Genomic DNA, 25,943 nt, shown 5'->3' with positions numbered 1-25,943 from the left:
TTAAGAATTTTGTAGTTTTTTTTTAATTATTTTACTATTAAAATTTTTAAATCTCAAAATCAGTTAATCTTCAAGTAAAAACTAATCATACATTCATCTTTATACATTATATACATTTGAGAAATAAATAGAGTTTTAAGTAGCATTTAAAAAAAGGATCATTATATACAAATAAGGCTTCAAGCCAAATGCATAAATACACAACCCACTGAAGATTTGGTTCCCAAAGCTCCTGTTACTGAAAACAGAAGTCAGAAGTAACCAGGACGCAAGGCCAATAATACAAGTTTCACTTTGGCTAGAAAGCAGTTACAGAAGTACACAATGGATTGAGAGCACACTCTGAGTTAAGACTTGACTGGTTATGTCTTCGCAAGTTTGATATTCAACAGTGACACAACTTTGGCACACTGTAGATTAAAACAATGTCCTTAAAAAAACCTAAGTACAAAGAAAATTGCCGTCCCACCCTATCAGATACCACACCTCCTCCCAAATAATTCTCACCCATAAAAAAACCCAACCTCTTGGCACAGGTTTCTCCTGGTTATATATTAATAAAAGTGTTTAGGATTTTATGGATGGCTCCAGAAAGATTCCACGTTTGTCACATCTGGGGCATATTGGCGGGAATTGGCTATAGATATCTTCATGAAATTTCAGAGGTGAGTGAACCATGAACTTTGCCTCCAGGAAATCTGGATCCTTGGCCTGGCTCCCCCACCAGCTTGGTATATAATCCCAGGCATGTTGCTGAATCTTGCTAAGCCCTGATTTTATAAAATAAGGTTAATAATAGCTGCCTGCTCACCTCGCTCCAGGTGAGACACATGCAAATCGTTTGAAAAGTATGAAAGAGTTGCTCAGATGTCATGTTTTTTTCATTCATAACAAGAGCTAGAAATGAAGGCTTTTCCAAGTTCAACACCGGAAATGCACTCATGTGAAAGCAACACATTTCAAGGAGAAAAAGCACTGTGTTAACTCTTAGGACCAGCTCTGTTGACAGGGGCTACTTTCTGGAACACAGGGTTTATTTGTTTTTGATTTTTTGCTGCACTGGGGATCCAACCCAGGGCCTTGTATGGGCTAGGCAAGCCCTCGACATGCATCCCCAGCCCAGGGTTTCTGTGTGAATGGATATGTATCCATTTAATGGATATTTATCCATTTAGATCCCTAAATGGAAGAGATTCCACTCCACAGCAACCCTGTCTAGCAATTGGCCACCACTGTGGTCCCAGTGCATATGATACTCTGCTAGTGATTGAATGTGTCACTCTTGGAGGAAATGGCACCTGTTAACTAAGAAGCAATAGATAGGAACCACTTAAAACCTCAGTCCCCAACGCTTACACTTATAGCCCAGCCCGTTCCCCTCGTCTTTCACCACATGGATACCCATGGACCACTAAACTGGTAGGGATTCTAGAACACCAACCCCACAAGCTTCCAAAGTAATGTATCTACTGCCCCAAGCTAACTGGGTGCCCCAAAAGCACTTGTTCAATCAAGAGATGAACAGTGGAAACGGGAGACTGCAGATGCTGTGTGCCTCAGAGGGTAAGCAAGGAGCTGGATGGACGTTCTAAGATACAACCAGTATTGACCAATGCAGCCCAGGGGAACTTCCATGGCAGGGCCTTAGCCCTGACCCAGATCTAATGTCCCCTCTCTGGGTCAGTGAGGTAAGAAGACTGCCACCTGACATGAGTCAGCTCTGGAGGAAAAGACCTCCAGAGGTCTTTTCCTTTTGCTAAGTCCTTCTGGTGTCAGCAAAGCCTGGGCTCACCCAGCCACTGGGAGACCCACTGGCTATGCTCAGGGACCCAGGCATTCTGCTGCTTCCACACAGATCTGGACTTGGCTCCTGGGGGCATCAATGGAGGTTTGGAGTTAGACTTCATCTAGAGTGGCAACTGGTGCTTCAGCAGAGCAGTTTCCTCCTGCAGGAAGTGGCAACCCTCATAGGCAATAGAGGCAGGCTCAGTAGGCTCCAAGGTCAAGGCCAAGAGGAGTCCTTCACCAGGTGGGTCCTCAGCAGTAACTTTCCTCCATGTGCATGGATGGCTGGACAGCAGGGTTGGGGGTACGTGCTGGCCACATTTCCAGGCACCCTCAGATGAGCTCCATGGTTGGACTGAAAAGAATCATGTAAGTCCAGCATTTGTTAACTTGCTCGCCAGCAACCAGCAAACCAGAACAGTGTGTGCTCTGACCCAGCTTTCTGACACCTCTGTGGAACTATTTGCTCAATTTCCTTTCTGAGAAGCAGATAAGATTCTGACAGTTTCCTGCCCCAAGAGTCACAGCTTCACTCTGAGAAACACCCCAGGGAAGTGTCTCTGGGACCTTAGTACATGACAGCCCATGCATTCACATGTTTAAGCACAACAGGTGAAACCAAGCCCACACAAATCTGAGAACTATCAAAGTGCACCCTTTGCCTTTATCTAGAAACACAAGAAACTGTAATATGGCCACAAAGAGGCAAGGCTGAGTCAAGAGACCCAGATTCTAGTTTCAGCTATAGGAAGATACTACTGAATCACTCTGAACCTCAGTCTCTTAGTCAGTGAGCAGGTGTACAGTGTCCATGTCAAAAGGAAGAATACTGACAGCATTGCCTATGCCTAGGGATAGCACAACTTCCTAGTGTTCATTTATTCCTTGAGATTCTCTTGTTTTCTGTTCCTTGCTGGGGAAGGGAAAGGCCAACTTGTCTTCTAAAAGAAGTTGTGTGAGGCAAGCCATGGCATTTTTAACTGTTAGAAGTTCTGGAGTAGAAAAGAATCACATATTTACCCCTCATCGTAAGAATAGTAGTCTTCCTGGGTGTGTCCAATGTACATGGTTGTTCAGGGGATCAATGAAGTTAATATATATGGAAGCATTTTGAAAGGTATAAATTTGAATGCAAACATAAAGCATTAAAATTATGATGATACTGGAAAATCATATGAGCCCGCACTAGATGGAGTCCCTTACTTAGAGAAGCAGTCATCAGATTCCACACGTCCTATGATCACTGAGCTTAAAGTCCTGTTGATGCCCCTAACCTGGAGACAGAGCAGCTGGGGATGCAGCCCAGCCCTCAGGATTGGCAGATGGTTAATCACAGGGGACCCCCAAGTATGCTTGATAATTGGCACCCAGACCAAGATGAGGTGGTTCATCTGAGCAGGTGGAACCTGCAGGCTCAGGAGCACAAACTTTAGAACAGAAGGACCTGCTTCGAGTCCTCATTTTGCCATCACCAGCTGGGAGAAGTTGGGAGAGTGACTTAATCTCCCTGGGCCTCAGTCTCCTCATCTGCACCCAGAGGTAACACCTGCCTTCTGGCGTTGATGATAGAACTCAGTGATTGTGTAAGTCACTGGATGCTGGGTGAGCATGTGCTTAGTGCTCAGTGTATGCATGAAGAGATGGTCTCCCCTTCTTCTCAGCAAGCACTTAGGCTCAGAAGGCATGCGGCTGGTTTCCCTGGAGAAGCCTATTGCCTCACACTGTGACCTGGGCCTTCTTCAGCCGGACATCAGGAGATTCCAGGATAGCACAGTGGAATACTGAAGCTGTCCCTGACTCAGCTCCACACAATGAGCATTCCTGTTTCTCAGGGGGGTGAATTAGTTTCACTAATATCTACCAGCACCAACCTGGGTTCCAGAAAACCTAGAAACGGAAATATGCTTTGTGCTTCTTCTCTCCCTCCCAGGTGGCTCCCACTCCAACCTGATCCCAGAAGAAGCTCAGAAGACTGGACCTTCCCATAGCCCTGGTCACTACAGAGGAGATGTCAAAATGAGGGGCATAGACACCAAACCCAGGGAATTAGTAACCAAAAACCCTGATTCCAATAGGGCCACAGGCAATGAGCATCTTCAGGGGGAGGCAGACCAAGGGGCAGAGGGACATTCACACCCTCTGACAACCTATGTTTTTCATTTATTTATCATCTATCTCCTTCTAGCAGAAGATGGGCTTCATAAGGAAGGGGTTCTTGTCTGTTTGTTCATGCCACAACCCAAGTTCCCAGGTCCATGCCCAGCCCCACAGGTGGTCAGAACACAGAGAAAGTCCTGGTTACCTGGTTTCATTTTTCATTCTCCAGCCATCCCGACACTTGTGAAACCAGAGCTCTTGGCCAGGGGATATGCTGGTGTTCTCGGGGTCTTCAGTGCAAAATGTCAATCTAAAAAGAAAAAAAACCACTGACATAGCCAAAATTCCAGGCGCATCCAGACAATGCCTTCTAGATTCCAGGCAAATGGAGGCAGGGAAAGGGAAGTTCTCATCATGTCATGCCAACGCCAGAGCCTTCAGAACTGCCATGGCCACGGCTACAGCTGGACTCCAAACTGGGTCAAAGGCTTCCAGGATTCAACTCCACACAGCCTCAGCTCCCACCTTCTTCCCTATCCACCCAAAACCCTGCCTGCCTGTCAAGACCCTTGCCTCTTGGAAGCCCTCATGAACCTAATTCTCCTTCTCAATCTTATAAAAAGGCTTATTCTTATGTACATGTCGATTTTACGACTGTCATTACTTCTTATGACAAGAAGTTAAAAATGAATGTTTCATTTTATTTTACAATATTCTATGCTGCCTGAAACTGCTATTGGTTCTGTGAGCTCCTTGAATGGACAAGTTCCAGGTGCCTCTAAGACAGTGCTCCACAAATACCCGTTGGCCAGAGCAAATGGAACCCAGCTGCAAGTCAAAATGAACAATTCAGCAAATGCACAGCCAGATCTCAGGGGCCTGGTAACCACTTCATGATAACCTAAGGCTGCCCATGTAGCCTTTCTGTTTGACCAGCATGAATTCATGATCAAAAATGTTTGAGGAACTTGACCCTGATGTTGAGGCAGGACAAGAGCCACATTCGGAATGGTTTAAGAACTTTTCCCAGGAAGCCCTAAGAACTTTAGGGCCTATATGCTTATAAACATAAAAAGAGGACTTGCCTCGCTCACAGTCTGGAAATGCAAATGAATACAACAATAGGGGTCTCATGAGAATGGCAAGAGTGTCCCACCAGTGGTGAGGAGGAAGGGAAAAGGCAGCTATTACGCCCTGACCAAGTTTGAAAACTAGCTCAACCGCTATGGAGAGAGAGATAATAATAGCTGATCATATTGGAGGCTGCATATCCCAGAACTCAGCAATTCCACTTTTGAGTAGACAGGCCACAAAGAAGGCCTAACACACAGGTGCAAGGAAAATGTACCAAGTCATTCACTTCAGTACTATTTGTAACTACAAAAAAATAGCAAAAGTTTAAGTATTCAGTGTTCATACAATGATGACTTACAGGAATTAAATGTGACTGAACTAGATCTGAATGCATTGGATTAATTTCACAGACAATGTTTTCATAAAAAAAAAAAAAAAAAAAAAGCAATTTGCAGGGCTGGGGTGTAGCTCAGTGGCAGAGTATTTGCCTAGCGTATGTGAGGCTCTGGGTTCAATCCCCAGCACCACCCCCCCAACAAAAGCAACTTGTGAAATAGTATGTCCAATCATGGAAAATTCAGAATCATTCATATATGGCTTATGGATATAAACAAAAATACAAATAGCATAAAATATGAAGTAAGGAAACCCTACCATTAGTTAATGTTGAAACATTCCTTACATTTGGCTTGAAAGAAGGGGAAGAATAAGACCAGAAAAGAGCATAATGGGATTTCAACTGCATCTATAATGTCTTACTTTGAAAAACTCATATCTGAAACCAATATGGAAAACTGCTTACATTTGTTAAGTCTCAATGGAGATTAAATGAGTGTTTATTATATTTGAAACAGTTTATAAAAGTAATCATCTTTCTGCTATCACACCCATAGGCATAGACTGTGCTTAGAAGCCCAGAGAAGTAAGAAAGGAGACACATGATTATCTAGCTCACCGGCTTGGTACTAACAGCTCTCCCCCATCTGAGCCCAGAAGTGCCCAGAGAAAGGATCCAAGACTCCAGTTCAGCCCATCTGCTGCCAAGATGGGCCGCAGGTGGATGGACCCAAACAAGTCGTGTGAAGATTTGTAATGGAGAAAAGGCCAGAAAAGGGACCAAGAATGTGGAAGCTGCTCCCTCCCACACTGAGACTGGCAGTGACCACTGCAGAAGTTGCAGGGAAGGACGTGGTTAAGAAAACCCTCCTCTCTTGACAAAGGTCTCCCAGGCTCCGCTGGCTTTGAGCCCTCCTCCACTTCTATTTAGATAGAAGCCTGCTCAAAGAGTCGGGGCACAATATCAGAAGTTGATATATAAAGGTCTGGATCTTTCATGCTAGGCTCAGGATTCGAAGGAGTGGGGAAGCTGCCAGCTGGCATGGCACAGAGGATTCTTTGTTACTTGAAGGTTGAACTCCAGCCCTACATCCCAGACTCAGACCCTCCGGAGGAGAGATACCATCGTGCTCCGAAAACAAGGTGCTGGGGGAAACCAGGTCCGCTCACAGACCTCATCAGTGGGGCATGCTGTTCCAGTTGGCCCTCCAGTGAGTAGATCAACAAGGCAGCCCCAAAGAGCGCTGCCCAGAGGAGCCCTCCTCCCTCCAGGCCAACACAGGGCTGGGAAAACAGAACAGGGGCTGAATTCCAGCCCCTCTTTCCCAGCCCTCCCAGCCAAGGGCCTGTGATCAGAGCATAAGCTCAGAGCCCTCTGCTCACCACTTACATGGATGCGGCAGAAGAAGGGGCAGGAGTACTTACTTCCGCTGGGTCTCCCCGGACTTGACACGGATGCGCCGGATATGCAGCTCCCACTTGGGGTTGCTGGGTTGAGACAGGTAACTACGGAGCTCCTTCCACAGGTTGTACCAGGACTGAGATGTCCCCTCCCAGGTGAGTTTGATCTTTAAGAGGTCACCCAAGTCCTCCTCCGTGTAGACCAGAAAGGTGTTGGTGGCATTCAGCCCGATATGCTCCACTCTAGAAAGTGAGAGAGAAGCTCGTCTCATGCCCCTGCCACCTGAAGAACTGCCATGCTGTGCCAGGTGACACAGTGGCAGCACCTCCCCAACAAGGACTGGAGGGAAACAGGTATTAAGTCCTCCCCACCTCCTGCCCTCCATGTCCCTCCCATGGGACCAAGGTGGCAGCTCAGCTGTGCTCTACATTGACAGAGAGATAACTTTGCCCACGGCATCTGATTTCTTATTAACACCATCTCTGGCCTGTAATCCTAGCTGCTCGGGAGGCTGAGGCAGGAGGACCATGAGTTCGAAGCCAGCCTCAGCAAAAGCAAGGTGCTAAGCAACTCAGTGAGACTCTGACTCTACATAAAATACAAAATAGGGCTGGGGATGTGGCTCAGTGGTTGAGAGCCCTGAGTTCAATCCCTGGAACCAAAAATAAGTTTAAAAAAAAATAAAAACATTTCTGAGTATCTCTCAGTTCATGCTGCTTCTTCCCAGGGAGACGGGACCAAGAAAGAATAGAAATGAGAAGACACAGGAAGTCACATCACCACACAGCAGTGTGCTCTTCTTTCTGCTCATGGGTGTCTGTCTCCCTCTCAGCTCCTATTCCCTTCCTGCTTGTCCCTCTCATTTGACACTCAGTGTGGCTTGCCCTGGCCCTAGCTGTGTGTCAGTGTGCATGTGCATACTAGACCCTGAGCCCTGAGAAGTGGATTACTTCAATCAACATTACTTAGCAGGGCACTTTGTCCCCTGTGGATTCTCAACAAATACATACAGACCATCATGTGCCCCTCCCACAGCTGATCATTGAAAAGGTACAGAAATGACGTTCACCAAGTTCCAGATTCCCTAACGCCTGAGGTGTCAGGCGTGGCCTGAAATGAAACAGCAGTTTCTGCCCAGCTGATCCAGCAGTTTCTCACACCCCTGATTCATCCCAGGAGCTTCCCTCCCAGAGCGTTCTGAGTCAAGTGCTGATGGAGCGCATGACACCGGGAGAGAGGACTCAGGACAGCTAGAACCAGCTCCTTCCCTGGGCAATCCAACCGCACTTCTGCACTTGTTCCAAAGCTCCTTGCCCTTTCTCAGTGTCAGACCAACTCATTCTCGGTCCTGAACCAAAGTTGCAAAGGAAACTCATGACTTACATTTCCAAAGGCAGAATCTGAGAGTCTGCATTGGTGCCATAGAGGGTGACATAAAAGGTGGGCTCGATTTCTCCTCTGTTCTTATAACTGAAGACATGGATTTTCATCTGATAGTGGTAAACTGTAGAGACAGCAAATCAAAGATGCTGGTGAGCTTGGTGTGTCATCTCAAGCACCCTCTCCCACACCAAGTCAACCAGCACACTGGATTTTAGGAATTGACATCCTTTTAGTGCAACCTGGCCTCCAGTCTCCCTCTAACCTTATCCTGTCCAAAGGCATAAGAGGCCACTGCTAAGGAAGAGCCCTAAACTTAGGGATTAGATGTTTGGGGGATTTAGGCCTAGATATTTTCTAACTGTGTGACCCTGGACTAAGGATTAAAGTATTAACCTCTCTGAGCCTCATATGTAACACCCACAAAACACTGTAGTTCCATAGCACATTATAAGAACATAAGCTATCATTTTGTAACTCTGTGTTCAACCTAGTTCAGATTTGTTGCAATCAAATAAGAAACCAAATATGAAATAGTTTTGGAAAGTTTAATGCAAGACAGAAATTTCAGATATTATTATTGGGATCATGGAGTGCTATTCACAGGCACAAAAAGAGTTTGCACCATTGATTTTTGAAGAATAATTTTCCGAGGACATACACACACAATGATATCTGATTTGCAATAATTTGATGTAACTGTGCTGGCTGACCACAGCTCTTGGGAAACAAGGTATTAAGAAGGAGGAAAAAACCAGGTGCAGTGGTGCACACCTGTAATCCCAGAAAATGGAAAAGGAACCTTAGAAAATGCCTTTTCATTAGCTTCATGAGAAGGCATGACAGAAGAAAAAGAAGTATGTGGAGCCAGGTGCCGTGGTGCACGCCTGTAATCCCAGCGGCTCAGGAGGCTGAGGCAGGAGGATCATGAGTTCAAAGCCAGCCTCAGCAACTTAGTGAGGCCCTAAAGCAACTCAGTGAGACCTAGTCTCCAAATAAAATTCAAAAAAGGGCGGGGCATGTGACTCAGTGCTTAAATACGCCGAGTTCACTCCCCGGTACCAAAAATAAAAATAAAAAAAGGAGGAAAACAACAAAGGGCCACTTTGGGGCCCAAAGGTTACCTCTGAAGGGCATGCCTGCCCGGGTTTTTAGGTACATCTTGCTGTTCCTCTTGTTTCTCATTTTCTTAGCATTGTAACCAATGCTATTGCAACGATTTTTCCGGCAGCTGAGACAGATCCCCTTTTTGAAGCGATTGGAGTCTGTGCACTGGAAAGCGAAGCTTGGCTTGTCCTGATTCACCAGGGAATCCACAAAGAGGTGTACCGCTCGCTCATGCTCACATTTCACCACCTCCGTGATGGCTGGGGAAAGGAGATAGAGCATGTAGGACAAGCCACTCCTCCATGGTTACACCACTGTGTCTATATTTACTGTATACCTGATCAATGAGAGCTACGTTTATTAAGGTTATGAGCCTTTTCATTTGTGTAATTCTTAATACGGGCCCAGTGATGTGCCAGGCTCCTGTGAAGATGTGGAAGAATTTATGACCCTTCTGACCTCCTAACCATTCACTCTCTTGGTAAGAATACAGCACCAGTAAGACAGAGAGAAATAAAGAGCAAGAAAGTTCATATAATAAGTGCTAAAGAGAGCAATGCAGACCAGTTGAGTGGAGGGGAGTCTTGAATCCTATCAGAGTTGTATGTTCACAAAAAGGAGGACAGGTATCAAATGCTGCATGTCATCTAGTCAAGGGATCAGAAAAATGTGGCTGGCCAGCTGGCTGATTTGGTAATTAAAGTTTTATTTGAACATAACCCCACTTGTACGTATTCTTTGATCTTAGTCAAAAGACCAAGAAGCGATGGTGTATGTATTCTCTGTAGCTACTTCTGTGCTACCACCACAGAGTGGATTAATTGAAACAGAAACTGAACGGCCTACAAGCCTACAAATATTTACTAGCCAACCCCTTGATAAAACACCCACACCATTTTAGTCCAATGCCTTCAACTACAGATTGTAATTCAAAGGCCCATATGTGAGATGTGGTGGCACAAGCCTATAATCCCAGCAGCTCATGAGGCTGAAGTAGGAGGATCACAAATTCAAGGCAGCCTCAGCAACTTAGTAAGACTCTGAACAACTTAGCCCAACCCTGTTTCAAAATAAAAAATAAAAAGGCTCAGTGGTAAAGCAACCCTGGGTCAGTTCCCAGTACCAAAAAAAAAAAATTAAAAAATGGTCCAGAGATAATTTGTTCAGGGTCATACAGACAATTGGGTGCAAAGTTAAAAGTATAATTTGTACTATCTGGTCCATAGTACATCATTGTTCTTGCAATCAGAGGCTAAAGTCAATAGTAATTGGCTTAAGAAATTCCTGGAATCAGAAAAATCTGGCAATGCCCCCTTGACCCCCTCATCACTGGCACCACCAATTTAAGAAATGTCATTATCCCATAGCCTGGGCAGAGGAGAACTATCCTCACATGGGCCTTGCAGCCACACAGGGCATCGGGAGTGAGGAGCAGTCTTAAGACCAAGTGAGAGAGTGGGTCCTCCAAAGCACAAAGTCTCAGAGTTCAGAGAGCCAACTGGAGTCAAGACTTGGGAAATGCTGCCAGAGTCCAGGACAGTGAGAGTATGGGAAGCCCATGGAGTGATCGGTCCCTGGGCCACACAGCCTAAGTCTGCTGAGAATAAGTTCAGGCATTCAGATGATAAATTGTAAGTGAATAGGAAAAGCTTCTTGGTTTTGCTTCTTTCAAATGTTACCAAACATTAAAATACAGTGTAGCCACACTACAGAATATCAGATAGCCCATAAAAAATAAGATTAATAGATCTATTTTCTCTGATGTTTCAGAATGTTCATCACATATTACAATAGAACAAAGTTACAGAACAAAGTGATTTGAGAAAAATCAGAAGAACATACATAAATTCGCAAAGAAAACAGACTGAAACAACACACACAAAAACATCCATGCTGGCTACTCTTGAAGAGCAACATGAGAGTAGTGGGCAGGGGGCAGGGGTATTTTTGCTTAATGCCATTCTATATTGCCTAGGTTTTTTCAATAAACATATGTATTACTTTTTCATAAAAAGAAATTAATAACACCTGTGGCATAGAAGCATGAGAAAGCAAATGGATGCTACTAACAGGCACACAGTAGGACTGGAAACCTTAAACACAGCATTGGGGCCACTGTGGGAGGACGTGAGAGTAATAAGATGAGTTGTGTTGGGAGCACTAATAGCTCTCTGGCTGATTTAGAAGGAATTTGGATAAACTGAGTCAAACATGAAACAGAAGATAAGAAACTCACTTCCATATGCAATTGATCCCAAGACATCATTGAATCCACAGCCGGGCTGAAAGTCACCCCCATTGGGGTAGATGTCAATGTGGCCCACAGGCATCTGAATCCCAATGCTCAAGCCAAAGGATCGTGTGTAGGTGTGCAGAACATCCACAAAGTCTGCATCATCAGGGGAGAGCCTCTTGTTGATGTCCACCCCTTCAAACATGGGCCCAGCGGGATCCAGACCTGCAGCAGGAGAAGCCAAGAGAGACTATGTTAGGTGTGCCATGTCAACAAGACTTGAGTTAGAGTTGAATCTCACTGTGCAGAATGAAGGTATCCCTGCACCATGAATCAGACATGGAAACATAGAATAAAATTAGGAACCCATTTCTGCATGCAGTTGACCAAAGACATTGCGATGAGAACTAAAGTCTACAGATGGAGAGCTGACACTGCCTTTTGAAGCCTCCTCATGACCTGATGACTTAGCTGACCGAGTAGACGAGCAACAAGACCACACTGCCACCAGCTCTGAGAAAGCATGGGTGGTCAGAACTACAGCACTTCTAAAAGGACCTGGGCTGCCTCAGTCTCAGCCATTCAATTCAGTCATTGGCCACTGAGAGTCTTCCACTGGTCTAATTTTGGCAGAATTTTTTTTTTTTTTTTAAGAAACTGGTGTTTATTTTCCATAACCTTATTTCCATCTTGCTTAATAAGTTCTGCAGAACAGCTCAAGACCACTCATAGTTATTCCTACCCACTCAGTGGCCTGAGCAGTGGGAGCTGCAGACCAGTCTTCAGTGGCCGACTGGGCACCCCCGTCTTCAGCAGGGAACTGCTGGATAGGCACAGAGGGCGCCTGCACACTTGCAGACCAGTCTGCAACCTCAGGTTGAGTAGCAGTGAACTTGGGGGCTGGAGCAGTCCATTCACCCTGAAATTCCTCCTTGGTCACAGCCTTTCCAGCAGCAGCCTGCTCTTCAGCAGAATTTTTACAAAGTTAACTAAATGACTACATTCTTCTAGAAGAACTCAGTCTCCCCAAACTGAGCTATTTGTATTTGACTTGACTCTTCCCCTTCCTTTAGTTATGAGCCAGGTCCAGGAATGGGATGGTGACAAAGGAGTTGCCTTCAATACCCCTAAGACACTGAGAATGAAATCCACATGCCACGCCTCCAGAATTCTCTGTTTAGCAGTCACCATGAGAAAACGTTTTGCCTCCAAACTGTCTACATTGAGCAGGCAGGAAGCCCTGCATAGGCCCTGATCCTCACACTTGAAAATGCACCAAGAGAACTGAGGAGCTTGTTAAAAATTTGGAGTGTACCATGTAACTAAAAAAATAAAAAAAGCCTCTGGAAGGATGCACAGTAAATGTAGATGGAAGAGGAGAGCAAGTGGGGAAGGAAATGTGCAATAGTAAGAGAATTTACACCATCTTTTAATTCTGGAATTATATGAATGTAAAACCATTTAAAAAAAAATAGCTTGCAAGGGCTGGGGAGATAGCTCAGTCGGTAGAGTGCTTGCCTTGCAAGCACAAAGCCTTGGGTTCGATCCCCAGCACCCAAAAAAAAAAAAAAAAAAAAACCTTGCAAAGCACAAAAAGAAGATTTCCAACTCCTAGAGATTCCAATGGGTCGGTCTGGCACAAAATCCAGAAATGTTGATGAATTCCCCAGGTGATCCTAAAAGTCAGTGGTCTGTAGACCAGGTATTGAAAAATGTCCCTGTGCTTCAGTATTATCTATGAAATAGAACCTAAATGCCTTCATTCATACTGTTCATTTGAGATCTTAACAGATTAAGTACTTGTCAATAATAACCACATTTACAAAGCATAAGTAATTATGGGAACTTGATTCATTCCCACCAGGAAGGCTCTTTGCCCTACAGACACTCAGAGAGGACCTGGAGAAAGTTAAGAAACAGAGAAAAGGCTCTGTTCCCTCTAGAACAGCTGTTTGCCACTCAGTGATTTTGCCCCCCCCCCCCGTCCCCCACCCGGGGACATTTGAAAATGTCTGGAGACATTCTTGTTTGTCACAATTGTGAGAAGGGGAACAATGCACAAGACAATCCCCTCACACAGTCACACAACAAAGCTCTGGCTGGCCCCACCTATCAACAGTGCCTCTACTAGCCTAAAAGCTCCAAGGCCAAGAGGAGATGTGGCTAAGAATTCTCCCCTGAAAGGAGGAGATGGGTAACAGAACCAGGTTCATCAGACCCCAGTAAAAAGAACCAGGGAGCAACAGGGAGCTTGAGAGTGTCATTTCAGGATACACAAAATGCAAAGCTGTCTAGAGCAAGCAGTCAACTTGTAGGACTCGCTACTCATGAGAACTAGTTGAGACTGAAATTCAAGAGCTTCCAGAAGTTTAGATGATTTCATGTATGACCAAGGCAGAAAGGGAGCCAGGATGTTTAGGGGCTCATCCCTAATCCAGAATCCAAAAGAAAGATGGCACAAAAGCAGGGTTCTTCCAGAATAGACCACAATGACCCATTTTAGAGACTGCAAGGACCACCGTACAGACTAAAGGGCTTCTCCCTGCCTCTTGCCATGTGCAATAGAGGGAAAAGAAGGAAAGAGAGAAAGAAAGAAAGAAAGAAAGAAAGAAAGAAAGAAAGAAAGAAAGAAAGAAAGAAAGAAAGAAAGAAAGAAAGAAAGAAAGAAAGAAAGAAAGAAAGAAAGAAAGAAAGAAAAGAAGAAAGGAAGAAAGAAAGAAAGATTGATTCTGCTTTGCAACCAAGACAAGAGAGAGGCTCTTTGCTTGGTGTGAACAAAGGTCCCCACCAGACGGGCAATGCCATGGAAACCAAGCTGTGCTGGCGGAATGCAGGCAGCTGACAGGGCCTCACAGGCCAGCCAGCAGGCAGGCGGGGCCTTCACCTACCCAGACTGGCCCAGCCCCCTTGATCGAACTGGCCCTGACACACAATTATGGCCCACAGGCTCCGGGTGGAAATAGTGATACGATCTACTTTTTAAACTAGTAATAGGAGGAAGAATTTATACCCTCCAAAAAATAAAGGTAGATGGAGGACCTCATGTCTTTCAATCAGTTGTAGACTCCCCCAAATCAGCAAATGGAAAACACACACACACACACACACACACACACACACACACACACACAGAGGAAAGACTGGGGGCCATACATTCGGGCCTAGCAGGGCAGAGCTGCTGTTGTTCATCAGCTACCTTATCTCCACCTCCAGAAGAGAGGCAGGATGCCTCCATGTTTAGATGCAGGCTCTGGAACCTGGCAGCCTGGGTTTGAATACCAGCTCTGCTACTTATAGGGTGCAAGGTATTGGGCCTGTTATTTAATCACCGCATCCCACTTCACCCATTTGTAAAATGCGCAGGGTTGCTATGTAGTTTAAAAATAGCATGAAGTACCTCATCACTCACCTGTCAAGTAATTGCATTTAAGTACTTGACATCAGGCAGTGGTCAGCCTGGAGTCTACCCCAAGTGAACGTTTTATTCATATTTAATTAATTCATAATATGAATTAATCTGCTTACTTATATTTTTTGCTTTTTTATTTGTTCTAATTAGTTATACATGAAAGTAGAAAGCATTTTGACACATCGTACATAAATGGAGTATAACTTCTCATTCGTCTGGTTGTACATAATGTAGAGTTACACAGGCCATGTAATCATATATGCACATAGGGTGATGATGTCTGATTCATTCTACCATCGTTCCTATCCCCATGCCGCCTCCCCCACCCCTCCCTTCACTCCCCTCTGTCTGGTTCAAATTACCTCTATTCTCCCCCCACCCATTGTGAATTCTGCTTGCTTATTTGTTTATAACTAACTAGAAATATATGCCTTCTTCCCTAGTATAGCACATGCTTCTCTCAGGAGCTGAAGAGGATAAAACTCCAGCAGACTCCAGTCCACACCCTCTGGCCCAAGCAAGATTGGGGTTCAGGTATCCCCTTGAAAACTCCATGCTAAGGATTCTGTGGTGGTGGCCTTGATACAACAGCATACTGGCCCGAGTACCCCATACTACCTGCAATCTGTATCTTCCTACCATTCAAAACCACCCGGTCCACAAGCCCTCTCCAAGCTGAGGGGAGAGTCGGGGAGACAGCCTCCTCCATCAGACACACGCAGCAGTGTGGAGCAGTGCATGAATACCCTCAGAGCTGCCTCAGTGGGCAACTCAACAGAGGCTGGCCCCTGCTCCACAGAGACAGGCTGGCGAAACGGGACTGCACTTAGGACACCAGGCTCCACGCAGCACCGATTAGCATTCTGCAGGCTCCCTGGCCAGCCACAGGCAAGAAGCCCTCTCAACAGCTGCCACCCAAACAAGCAGGGAATAGAACTGGAAAGCCCCTCACTATAGCCCCAGCTCATTTCAGGTTTGGGAGCAGGGAAAGGCCAGATCTACAGTTTGTCCCTGTTGCCAGTGACACACAGGGCCTTGACTCTGAGGAGGTCAGAGTGCTGCAGAATGAATCCGGAGGGTCTGTCCCTAGAACGTGGCACCTCTGGTTTTGGGGCTGGGCAGAGGTACACAGTTGGTAGAACCCAGAGTGGCTTCAGGTGGAGTCACCCTGCACCCACGGTGGGTTAATGAGCAGCCAGGGGTGGCCACACTCCCACAGCCCACTTGAGACAGCTCAAGCCCCACCCTCTTAGAAATAAAAAACAAAGCAACCAAGCTGAATGGAATCATTGGCTGTAAATGAATGTCCATGCATATTTTCATATGTGTGTATATATTAGACTTAAGCCCAGAGATGGAAATTGAGGTGGTCCAGGGAAGCCTCACAAATATTTTTTTTAAAAAACCTACCGTACCACCTTATTGCCAAAACCTGAAATCCTATCTTTACCGAATCATTCTTTATCTAAGGATCTCTTTCTGCTGGAGTCCTGTTTTGTTTTTGTTTTTGTTTTTTCTTTTCTTTCTTCCTCCATATTTCCCCTTTCACAATGCAGACCAGGTGCAGGGCCTGGGCTGAGGCCTACCCGGGGTAGGTTTACTCTGCCTCCTCTTCTTCTGTAAGGTCAGTGTAAGAACACAACCTCTGGTAAGCACCAGAGGGGACTAACTCCTGTTTTAAAATAAAAACACTACAGGGAAAGAAATTGACCAATCTTTCTTTCTAGGTTACCACCTGCTATGGTTTGTGTCTCCCAAAAGTCCATGTGCTGGAACTTGATCCCAAAACTCATATATGTTAATGGTATTTGGAGGGAAGGCCTATGGGAGGTGATTAGGATTAGATTCAATGAGGACATCAGGGTGAGGTCCCCATGATGACATTAGTGGCTTTATAAAAAAAAGAGTCAAGCTAGCACAATTGTTCTGTCTGGCTATAGGATGCCCTCCACCATGTTATCATGCAGCAGGAAGGCCCTCACCAGATGCTGGAAGTTAAATAAACTTCTATGCTTTAAAAATTACCCAGTCTCTGCTACTCAGTCATAGCAACAGAGAAGATTCTAAAATGGCATTCTTGGTACCTTGTGGGTGAGGGAGAGACTGGGTACAAATACATGTAAAAGAGTGCTGGAAGGAGGGGAGGAAGTCAGGGCAACAAATTTACCACTAATTTTAGTGTGGAGGAAGCTCTAGAGTCCAAAGATAGAAAAGAATCTTTCACACTTTTCACAATCATTAAATGATTTAATGCAAACTCTCACTTTAGAAGTTCACTAAGATGCAGTTTTCCAGATAGAAAACTCAATTTTCTATTGATCCCTTGGTACCAATGTCAGAAAAATCTCTAATTACAGAGCTTAACCACTCATGCTAAACAAGTAACTATTATTAATAAATATCCTAAACACCAGGCCATTGGTGGATGAAATGGACATTAGAGGTTGAATATAAACTAGAATCCTATTGTTCCTTCTTTTCTCTTGAGTCCCTGGAGTATGGTGGGTGAAAACCTGAAAGGAACACCCGGAAGCCTAGAGGCCAGGCCCCACCCAGCTTCTGCTCTTTAGTTCTCAGCCATTTGCCCTGGGTAAGCTGCCTCACCTCTGACTGTTTCTACATCTTTTAGACTAGACCAGTGGTTTCCAAACTGTGTTCCCCAGTGTTCAGAGACCCTGAAGTTCCTCCAGGGAGGGAGAAGGCCCAGATGGCAAGGCTAAAATCAACCACATATTCCCGCCCAGCTTCAATCAAAATATCCTCCTCTATCATCTCATATATAAGGGTCCTGCACAAGTTCAATTTGGAAAAGGGTTTCTGTGACTGAAAAGAACCTTTGGAAAGTTCTAGATTGGGTATTCTCCAAGTTCCTTCCAAAGCAAGCCTCACTGGGGAGCACTCTGGTTCAGAACACCCACGTTGGAGAGTGACAAAGGGAGCTTGGGGTCACGGGTGGTGGTGGAAGCAGGGCTTACCTGTGATTCTTCCCACTGTTCCTTTCACAAAGTTGCCAGCATACCCAGCCACATGGGCTCCAAGGCTGTAGCCAATCAAGTGAACATTTCTCAGAGAAAAATCCTCCTTCTCCTGCAGGAATTCACCAAAGAGGGTGAGATGAAGAATATGGTCCTGAGCCCACGGGGCCACCACAATTCAACAAGTCCATTAGGATGGAGGAGAGGCCATGGGCACAGAGACTCCCCAGGGCATTGCTGGCATTGCTGAACATGCAACGCACATGACTCCCAGCCAAGGACAGGGAGGTCAAAAGGACTTGGTGGCGCTTCCAATGCCAAGGGGGCAGGTAGAGGATGTGACTAAAGGCTACATACCTGACCCTTCCCCTATGCGTTCCCTACATGTTTTCTATTCTTTTTAGCAGTATGAGGGGGCAGAGGGAGGGAACAGTGTGGATGGAGGTCAAAGCCACCATACTCATTAGAAAGTGATGTGCAGCCTGCAGCAGATTGCTCTCTGCCTGCCCTCATAAGGCCTTGGCCTCCACCCTGGGCCCAGAAGCTGTTGGCATCCTCACCACAAGCCCACACGTGATGTCAGAGTTGAAAACTGGTTCCCTTCCAGAATACTCAACTACGAGGGAGTGAGGAGTTAGAGGACTGACCCCACGGCTCAGGGACCCAACTCTCTCAAACAGTTTTGGCAGAGCAGAGCAGGTCTGCTCAAGAATCTTGCCCAGAATTCCACTAGCGTTCCACCGGTAAAAGGAAGGTCAGGCTGGAATTGCCCAGATCCTAGAGCCACTTTGCCAGTGTACCCCTGTCCCTCCTGCCCCGGTTAAGTCCACTGGTCTCAGGCAAATCATTAACCTATAAAAAGCAAACACAGGCCCTCAGGATCTATTTTCCACGCTAAATATTTTAAATGAGGTATTAGGCGGCATTTGTTTGAACAAATCTCCTTCCAACCCTCAGCATAGTCAGGCTTCAGAGGCAAGAGCAGACCTCAAAAGTTATTTAAGATTACAAACCTGACCTGGCTCCTGGCCATTTCCAATACACCAAGAGTATCGCTTCTAAGATCAGCAAGTAACTAGCCATAAGGCAAATTTTCTTACAACAAATAGAGTCACAGAAAAAAATCAAAAGATGTATCAATAATTAAAAAGGCTCACTAAAAGGTCAGGCTTTCAAGTATTTCAAATACTGAATTCAGCAAAAATTGTAATCTCTATTTTTATTTTGTTTTGTTTTTCTTTTTTAGTGCTTTGGGTGTTGTTCGTTGTTTACATTGAGGGGCACTTTACCACTGAGCTACATTCCCAGCCCTTTTTATTTATTTATTTATTTATTTATTTATTTATTTATTTATTTATTTATTTATTTTTTATCTCGAGACAGGGTCTCACTAAATTGCCCAGGCTGGATTCGAACTTGCAGTGCTTCTGCCTCAGCCCCCCATGTAGCTGGGATTACAGGCATGTGCCACTCTGCCTGGCGAATCCCAACGAGTTTGATCAGAATCTGGTAAGTCGTGGTCAAGTGTGGCCTATATTTCCTAAGGCCATTCAGATTTAAAATCCTGCTTGTGAGAGGTAATGACTGTTTTCATTCTTTCGTCCTTAGTTACCTGCAGCCAGTCGAGCATCCTTGCCACGCTGTGCCCCACCATCCTCGTGTTGTTGACGGCATCTGTGTACAACTGGTGAGCCAGGGGCAGCCAGTCAACCACTACTACATTGGCATCTTTCTCTCTTGTCTGCAGGGCTGACACAAGTTTGTGCAACCAGTTTTCAAGCATTCCACTCATCTGCAAAGAAGATAGGGAACTTATTTTTAAATATTCTTCTTCTGGGCTTCAAAAATCCCAGTGACTACAGCATTCCATCTCTGACCTCTCCATCCAATTTTAGAGCCTTCACACTTACTGCTCAGGAACTAAACATCTGCACGTGAGCACAGCCAGTCAGAGGCAGAATTTCTACATGGGTGTTTTTTTCATTTCTCTTTACATCCCCAGTTTTTCCTATCAAAAACTTTCTCAGGTGGTGCCCTATGCTTCGGTCCCACTGTCTATGAGCTATGTGTTGGTGGTGTTACAAGCATGAAGTTGATCTGAGTCCCTGTCACAGTCAGGCAAGTGGCCTTCTCCATCCTTCAAAGGCAGCTGGGGAGGGTTGCCTTGGAGAATTAGCTACTCCCTTAGAGATGCAGGGAGATGCTGTCTCCTAGGCAAACACAGAGTTAACAAACGACTCCTTCCCACAACCCATCTCTGCCATCTCTCTTGACCCCAAAGAAGTGAAAATTCATCCCTGGAATTCCAAATTAGAACTCAGAACACATTTTCCCACAGAAACAAAGTTATAAATGGTGACTAAAACCTATCTACAAGTACATTATCAAATAAATAGATTTTCTGTGTCTAGCCTGGGAAACCAAACACAATTTACAATCTTGCTTCTCTGGGAAACGGCTGTTCCAAGTTCCAAACACATTATAAAAGAACTTTCTGGAATGCACCCCATTTGTAAGTCACAGGCAGTTTGTATTTGCATTTTGACAGGAGAGACTTAAAAAGGTTCAAACACATGATCCCAATCACAGGCTACAAGATGTGGACAGACAGACAGACCCTTAATCAACCCTTCCTTCCCATTAGGTAGGTAGACACCAACCCTTCCTGCTCTTGACCCCATCTCAACTGTTGGTGATAGACTTAAACAGAAAGAATGCAACGGATATGAATTTCTCATCATTAAGAGGAAGAATGTCCTCTTGCAATTAGCCCAGGCAGAAACCTGTTCGCTTAACGGTGCCATTTTCCAATAGACTGTCATTACATGAATGAATAAATCCCTTGCTGGCCAAGAGCTTCTGAAGCTGAGCCTCAAAGCCCTTTTTTGTTGAAGTTTGTCATGGGCCTTTCAATGGGAATTGCTCAGCTAGGGCACATAAAGAGCCCTGGTGCCTTTAAACGGACCCATCTCTCTGCAAATAGAAGGGCGCCATGCCAAAGGCAGCCAGCCAGCCAGGCCAGCTGGCCCCTCACAGGCTCTCTGAGGTAGTCGAGTTGCTTCAGTTCAGCTCAGCTCTTATGGCAGGACGGCCCCCTCCAGGCAGTGGTTGACCAACGTAATTAAGTGTAATTAGAGGGTCCTTCAGAGCCAGTGGAGCTGGGCTGCTGCCCTCAGGAGACCCACTTTCTGAAAGCCCGTTGTGTGCCAGCACTAAATACTGCCCTGCTGGAGTCCAGATTGCCCCCTCAGCGAAGTGCCCATTACATTCTTCACAGCTGTCTGAAACACAAGCAGCCCACAAGGAGACGGGGGGAGAGGGTTTAGAATCTGGAAGCACCAGTATTCTTTTTAATTGACCAAAACAAAAGGAACCAAATCTGTGTAAAGCTACAGAGCCCTCTCCTCAGGCTCACCGTCCATCCATGAATGATGAAAAAGGTTTTGGCTGTCACGTTGAAGCCACAGTCTTCTAAAGGCTGGCTGTGGCCTAGGGAGAGATAGCATCCTTCATGCTCTGGGTCCTTAGAGGTGCGGAGGTTAAAACTCACAGAAGGTTTGGCCATGGCTTGGACCTCCCTGGATTCATCTGGGGAGAAAGAAAAGTATGGATGTTTCAGGTGGCTTGGGAAGTGAGAGATCTAGGGTGTAGTTCTAATTCAATCTTGAGCAAATTACTTAAGCCATTTGGGTTTCACCTTTCAAGAGAATTGTGAAGGGACCTCTCACCTATATGCAACCAGGATTAATTAGTCACTTGCATTAATTACTATGCTGTGAAATAAAAAGAGTATCTCTGCTTTTCTCTATTCTCACCAAAAGAACTTCTTCCTTCCCTCAAGTTATGCTTTTAATGCGTGAGTCCTCAATTCTCCTGAAATGCTTAGGTTCTGTTAAGGTTCAGAACTCAGAAATTTTCATATTTTAGAAAAGCATTATAGAACATATACCATTTATTACATTAACACTCCCAGTGGAGTCTGGGGAGTTCCTCATGAATCAAATACATTGAGATTTCTGCAGAGAAATACAGGGGTACTCACATTTAATGGCAGAAATAAATATTATAAATAGTCTCCTGCCTGCTGGGGTCAGGTTTTGCTGCCAAAGGAGTTCAGATCAGGTAAGGCCAGGTTTTACTGCCAAACGAGTTCCCAGCAAATTTTCCAATTTTGAGAGATACTGGATTTTGCAATTGGAGTTCAAAGGCTATTGACCAGTGGAACAGTGGGCTTTCCCCTGTGTTCCCAACTCTATTCCAGCACTTACTTCAAAGACCTCATGCATCCTCAGGGCCTCCTGCAGCACTGACGGGCGCCAGGCGTTCACCTGGTTTGTGAATCCATGAAGGACTAAGGCCACGGAGAAACTTCTCAGAGTGGTACAGCCACCCTTCCAGCTACTGTGCTTGCACACAATGCCACGTAGGCAATGGCCCTGCTCCCCAAAGTGCAGCCTGTGCCACTGACGGTCCCTGTCTAGGTAGGCACTATCATCACCACTTTATTTCAGATGGTCATTGATGGACCCCCCCCCCCCCAGCACTCTTTCAGTCATCCTGGTAAGCATCATTTGGCAACTAGTTAGAATATCAAACTTGTCATCTGCAATTGGGGAAATAAAAATGAGCATCCAGGAGCTTAATTTATTGCAGAAAGAAGCCAAAGGAGCTGGGCATGGTGGCACATGCCTGTAATACCAGCTACTTGGAAGACTGAGGCAGAAGGATCACAAGTTCAAACTCAGTCTTGTCAGCTTAACAAGACTCCATCTCAAAATAAATAGGGCTAGGGATGTAGCTCAGTGGTAGAGCACTTGCTTAACATGCACATGGCCCTGGGTTTAATCCCAGTTGCCCACCTGCCCCCAAAATAAAAAGAGGAAGTAAAAGAAATTATGGAAAGAGAGACTATAGTTGTGGACAGGGTGGTGTTGAAGTGGGGTAAAGGGACAAAAAGTAGAAATAAATATACCAGATGTAAGGGGGATAATGTTCTGGAAAACATAGCACACAAGCAGAACTCAGGCTGTCATGAAAGTCATGAACAAAAGCTCCAACTGGCAGAAATTTGAACCCTGGACATAGTTTGACAGCTCCCCAACTTCCACCTGGATAGCCACTCACACAGAGAGCAGACGGGGAAGCTTAGAGGAAAAGAGGTGTACTGGTCCCTGAGACAGACTTACAGATAAGCACATGGATGGACAAAGAAAGTTCACCTTGGCTTGTGGCTTGCTCTAACCCCACAATTCTCTATCTTCATTCCTGCTACTTTGGGCCAGGGTTACTTCAGTCTCTAGGACTTTATGACTGTTCTGCACCCGGGTGTCCTTGTGACTCATTCTTTACCTCCTTCAGCTCCTTTGCTTAAGGGTCAAGTTCTGGGTAAGGCCCTCCCTGACCACACATTAAAATCTTCCCACCTGCCCCCACCAACACTCCATAACTTCCCCCTGCTTTCGTTTCTTCCATGACCCTTGGCACCATGTACATATTTTCATTAGTTCACTATCTGTTTTCCCACTGTTGACATGTAAGTTCCATGAGGCAGGGACTGTAATCTTGTTCTGTTTCTTGCTGTCACCCCTGCTCCTGGAAGATTGCCTGGCACTAAGCAGGAAAGCAATGAATAGTTTTTGAATGAATGGCCTGGCCTCCAAATCCTCAGAAGCCAGAACACAGGACCTGGAAGGAACTTCAGCATTTCTCAGGAGACAAACTAGAGAGGCAACCTATCCCAGGTCATACTTCTAGTTAGCACTAGAGTTGGAAACCTGGTAGGCAAAGCAAGCCTTTCCCATTCATTCGATTAACACCCCCATGCACACACTAGCCAGCATAGACCTAGAGCATTTGACTCAACCCCTGCAGCCAAGTAGATGAAACATGGGGCTGGGTTTTGGGATTCCCCAGTCTTCCTCTGCTTAACCAGATACTACTAGCTCCAGGTGACCCTATCTTCACTCCACCAGGCAGGCTGCCTCCAATGGAACAGACTTCCAAACAAAACCCAAACGGAAGAAATGCTAGAAGATAGGAGGAGGAATGGGAAGAGTCGGGGAAGAAAGAGCTTTGAGGCTGACAATCTGGTGGAACTCCGACACCAGGCAGCCTCTCAACCCAAGTCACCCACCAGATCCTCCCTGCAAGCACTAATCAAACCAAAGCCAGCTCCCCTGACACCTTCACTTTCAAAACCCTAGGCCACGGTTAAAAGGAGGAGCTCTGGAAGACAGAATTTCCAACAACTTTTTGCCTCTCAAATCTCCAGGTTCAAAGACTGGACAAGGTTTAAGAACTGCACATAGGCAGTCCGGGTGGCTGGACAGCACCGATGAAGGGAATCACGTAATGGAAGCAGGCGGGGTGAGAGAAGGCAAGACAGCACCCTGCCCGCCTGTTGCCTCCTCCTCTTGACTCGCCAGGGGATGCCCTCATTAGAAGCGCTGAAGAACAAGTCGATGAGAACAATGGACAGCGCAGTGGGGAAGGAAGGAGGATTTCGTAGGAACGAGGAGCGACCAGAGGAGAGTCTACAAGACAGAGGAGTCCCAGCACAGAAAAGAAGTGGGGAAGGGTAATAAATATAAATGCACGTTACCTTCCAGCCGTCCCTCCGAACCAAGGGGTGTGGGGCTTCCCGCCGCAAAGCAACAATAGACGCTCCAAAAGCAGAGTAAAGGAACGGAGTTTTTCATCCTTCCCCGCCACGCCCCCTCCCCCGAACCAGGGATTTAAAGCAAAACAAAACAAAACACCACCACCTCCCAAGTCAATAAGACCAAAAGTGGGCACCCTTCTCTCGGTCAGGACTGATGGGCTAGACAGCTGGAGGAGAAGGTGGAAATTGAAAACCTGGCTGCCCTGACGGCGGGGAGGTGGGAGGGAAGAGCGAGGAGGGGCTTGCTCCAGAAGCCGACCTGCGCTCTCCCTGAACTGCCGGGAAGCCTGGGCTCGCCGCTGTCACACCAAGAGCTCCTAGCGAGGTAGTTTTTTAAAGTATTGAAGTCATCTGACCCATCGCCAGATGGTTATTTGCATAATTTATTCCCATCTCTAGGCTCTGATTGGTCACACCCTCATTGACGCCCGAATCGAGACTCCCCAAAGTTTGAATGAAAGCGCCGCACACCCACCGCGTGGACACTGGCACAAGTGGCCTTGCTTCGCGCCCGCTGTGCAGGCTGCCGCGACTCCCGCCACCTCCGCTTCCCCCTAGTGTCTCTCGCAGACCTATAGATCCTCCACTAGCCCCTTCCGCCCCGTGGGGCACATTTCCCCTAGCCGTGCGCCCTTTTGGGAACGCGATCCCACGCTAAGGGAAGTCGTCTTCTCCGAAGCGCAGGAATGGTTTCTCCGCGTCCCTAACCTAGGGTCCCGATTGGGGGAATGTCACCTGGTCATTCTCTTGATCCTTCTCCCTCCCCTCCCGCCCAAAGAGGGCCGCAACAGGTGCAACCGCCGTGATTGGACGATTGCCACGCAGAGCTGGCAATCGCTTCAGAGTCACACAAACCTTGCTCAGAGACCTGGTTCCACCACTAGCTGCAAAACTCAGCCAGTCACCCAATTTCTCCAAGGCCATCCTGTCGTCCTCAATACGCGAGTGATAAGTTTCTGCCACTTCGGGATCTTGGGGAAAATAATAAGAGTTTAACGTTGGAAAGCGCTTAGTGCGACACCGGGAATGTGGTGGGCGCTCGCCTACCACGAGGGTGGAGGAGTAGAGAAATAGTAGGCGACCGTCCCCAAAAGGAAGAGTGATCCTAACTTGAAGTAGAGGGTCTTTGACGCGTGGCCCAACCTCCGCCGCGCGCTGTAACTATCTGGTGAGTGGATTCAGGCACCTTCTTCCTCTTTCCTCCCTCATTTCCCCTTCCTCTCCTTCCCTCTTTTAACGAGATCCCGCAGATAAGAGTGGCGAGCGCCTGAGATCTTGGCCAGACCTCTGCGCCCAGCGCAGGGGAGCGGAGGCTGAGCCTGGGACCGCGGCGGAGCCACCATGCGTCAAACCTGTGGGGACCCTAGGCGCGCCGGAGAGCTGGAACGCGCCGCGGTAGGCTGCGCACAACCATCCAGGCTCCTTCCAACCAGCGAGAGCTGGCTCTGCAAGAAGGCACCCTTGACCGCGAGTAACCCTGTAGT

At 46.3% G+C, this 25,943-nt stretch overlaps 1 protein-coding gene across 2 annotated transcripts; it reads right to left on the bottom strand.

Annotated features, from left to right (window-relative positions):
* On the bottom strand, positions 1 to 25,191 carry LIPG (lipase G, endothelial type). Of its 2 annotated transcripts, none has more exons than XM_079108806.1 (10): positions 24,935 to 25,191; positions 21,214 to 21,386; positions 19,411 to 19,590; positions 17,799 to 17,910; positions 11,418 to 11,639; positions 9,199 to 9,441; positions 8,078 to 8,198; positions 6,718 to 6,936; positions 4,088 to 4,192; positions 1 to 2,140 (listed from the first exon to the last, which is right to left on the bottom strand). In XM_079108806.1, the coding sequence occupies exons 2-10, from the start codon at positions 21,361 to 21,363 to the stop codon at positions 2,119 to 2,121; spliced, it is 1,374 nt and encodes a 457-aa protein (XP_078964932.1). In that variant the 5' UTR covers positions 21,364 to 21,386; positions 24,935 to 25,191; the 3' UTR covers positions 1 to 2,118. The 2 variants fall into 2 exon arrangements, with proteins under 2 accessions (XP_078964932.1, XP_078964931.1); XM_079108805.1 differs by lacking the exon at positions 24,935 to 25,191 and adding an exon at positions 24,400 to 24,782.
* Positions 25,192 to 25,943: the final 752 nt, after the last annotated feature.

Source organism: Sciurus vulgaris, assembly GCF_902686455.1.
Source record: "Sciurus vulgaris genome assembly, chromosome: 13".
Lineage (NCBI taxonomy): Eukaryota > Metazoa > Chordata > Mammalia > Rodentia > Sciuridae > Sciurus > Sciurus vulgaris.
This window is presented reverse-complemented; position numbering and strand designations above follow the sequence as displayed.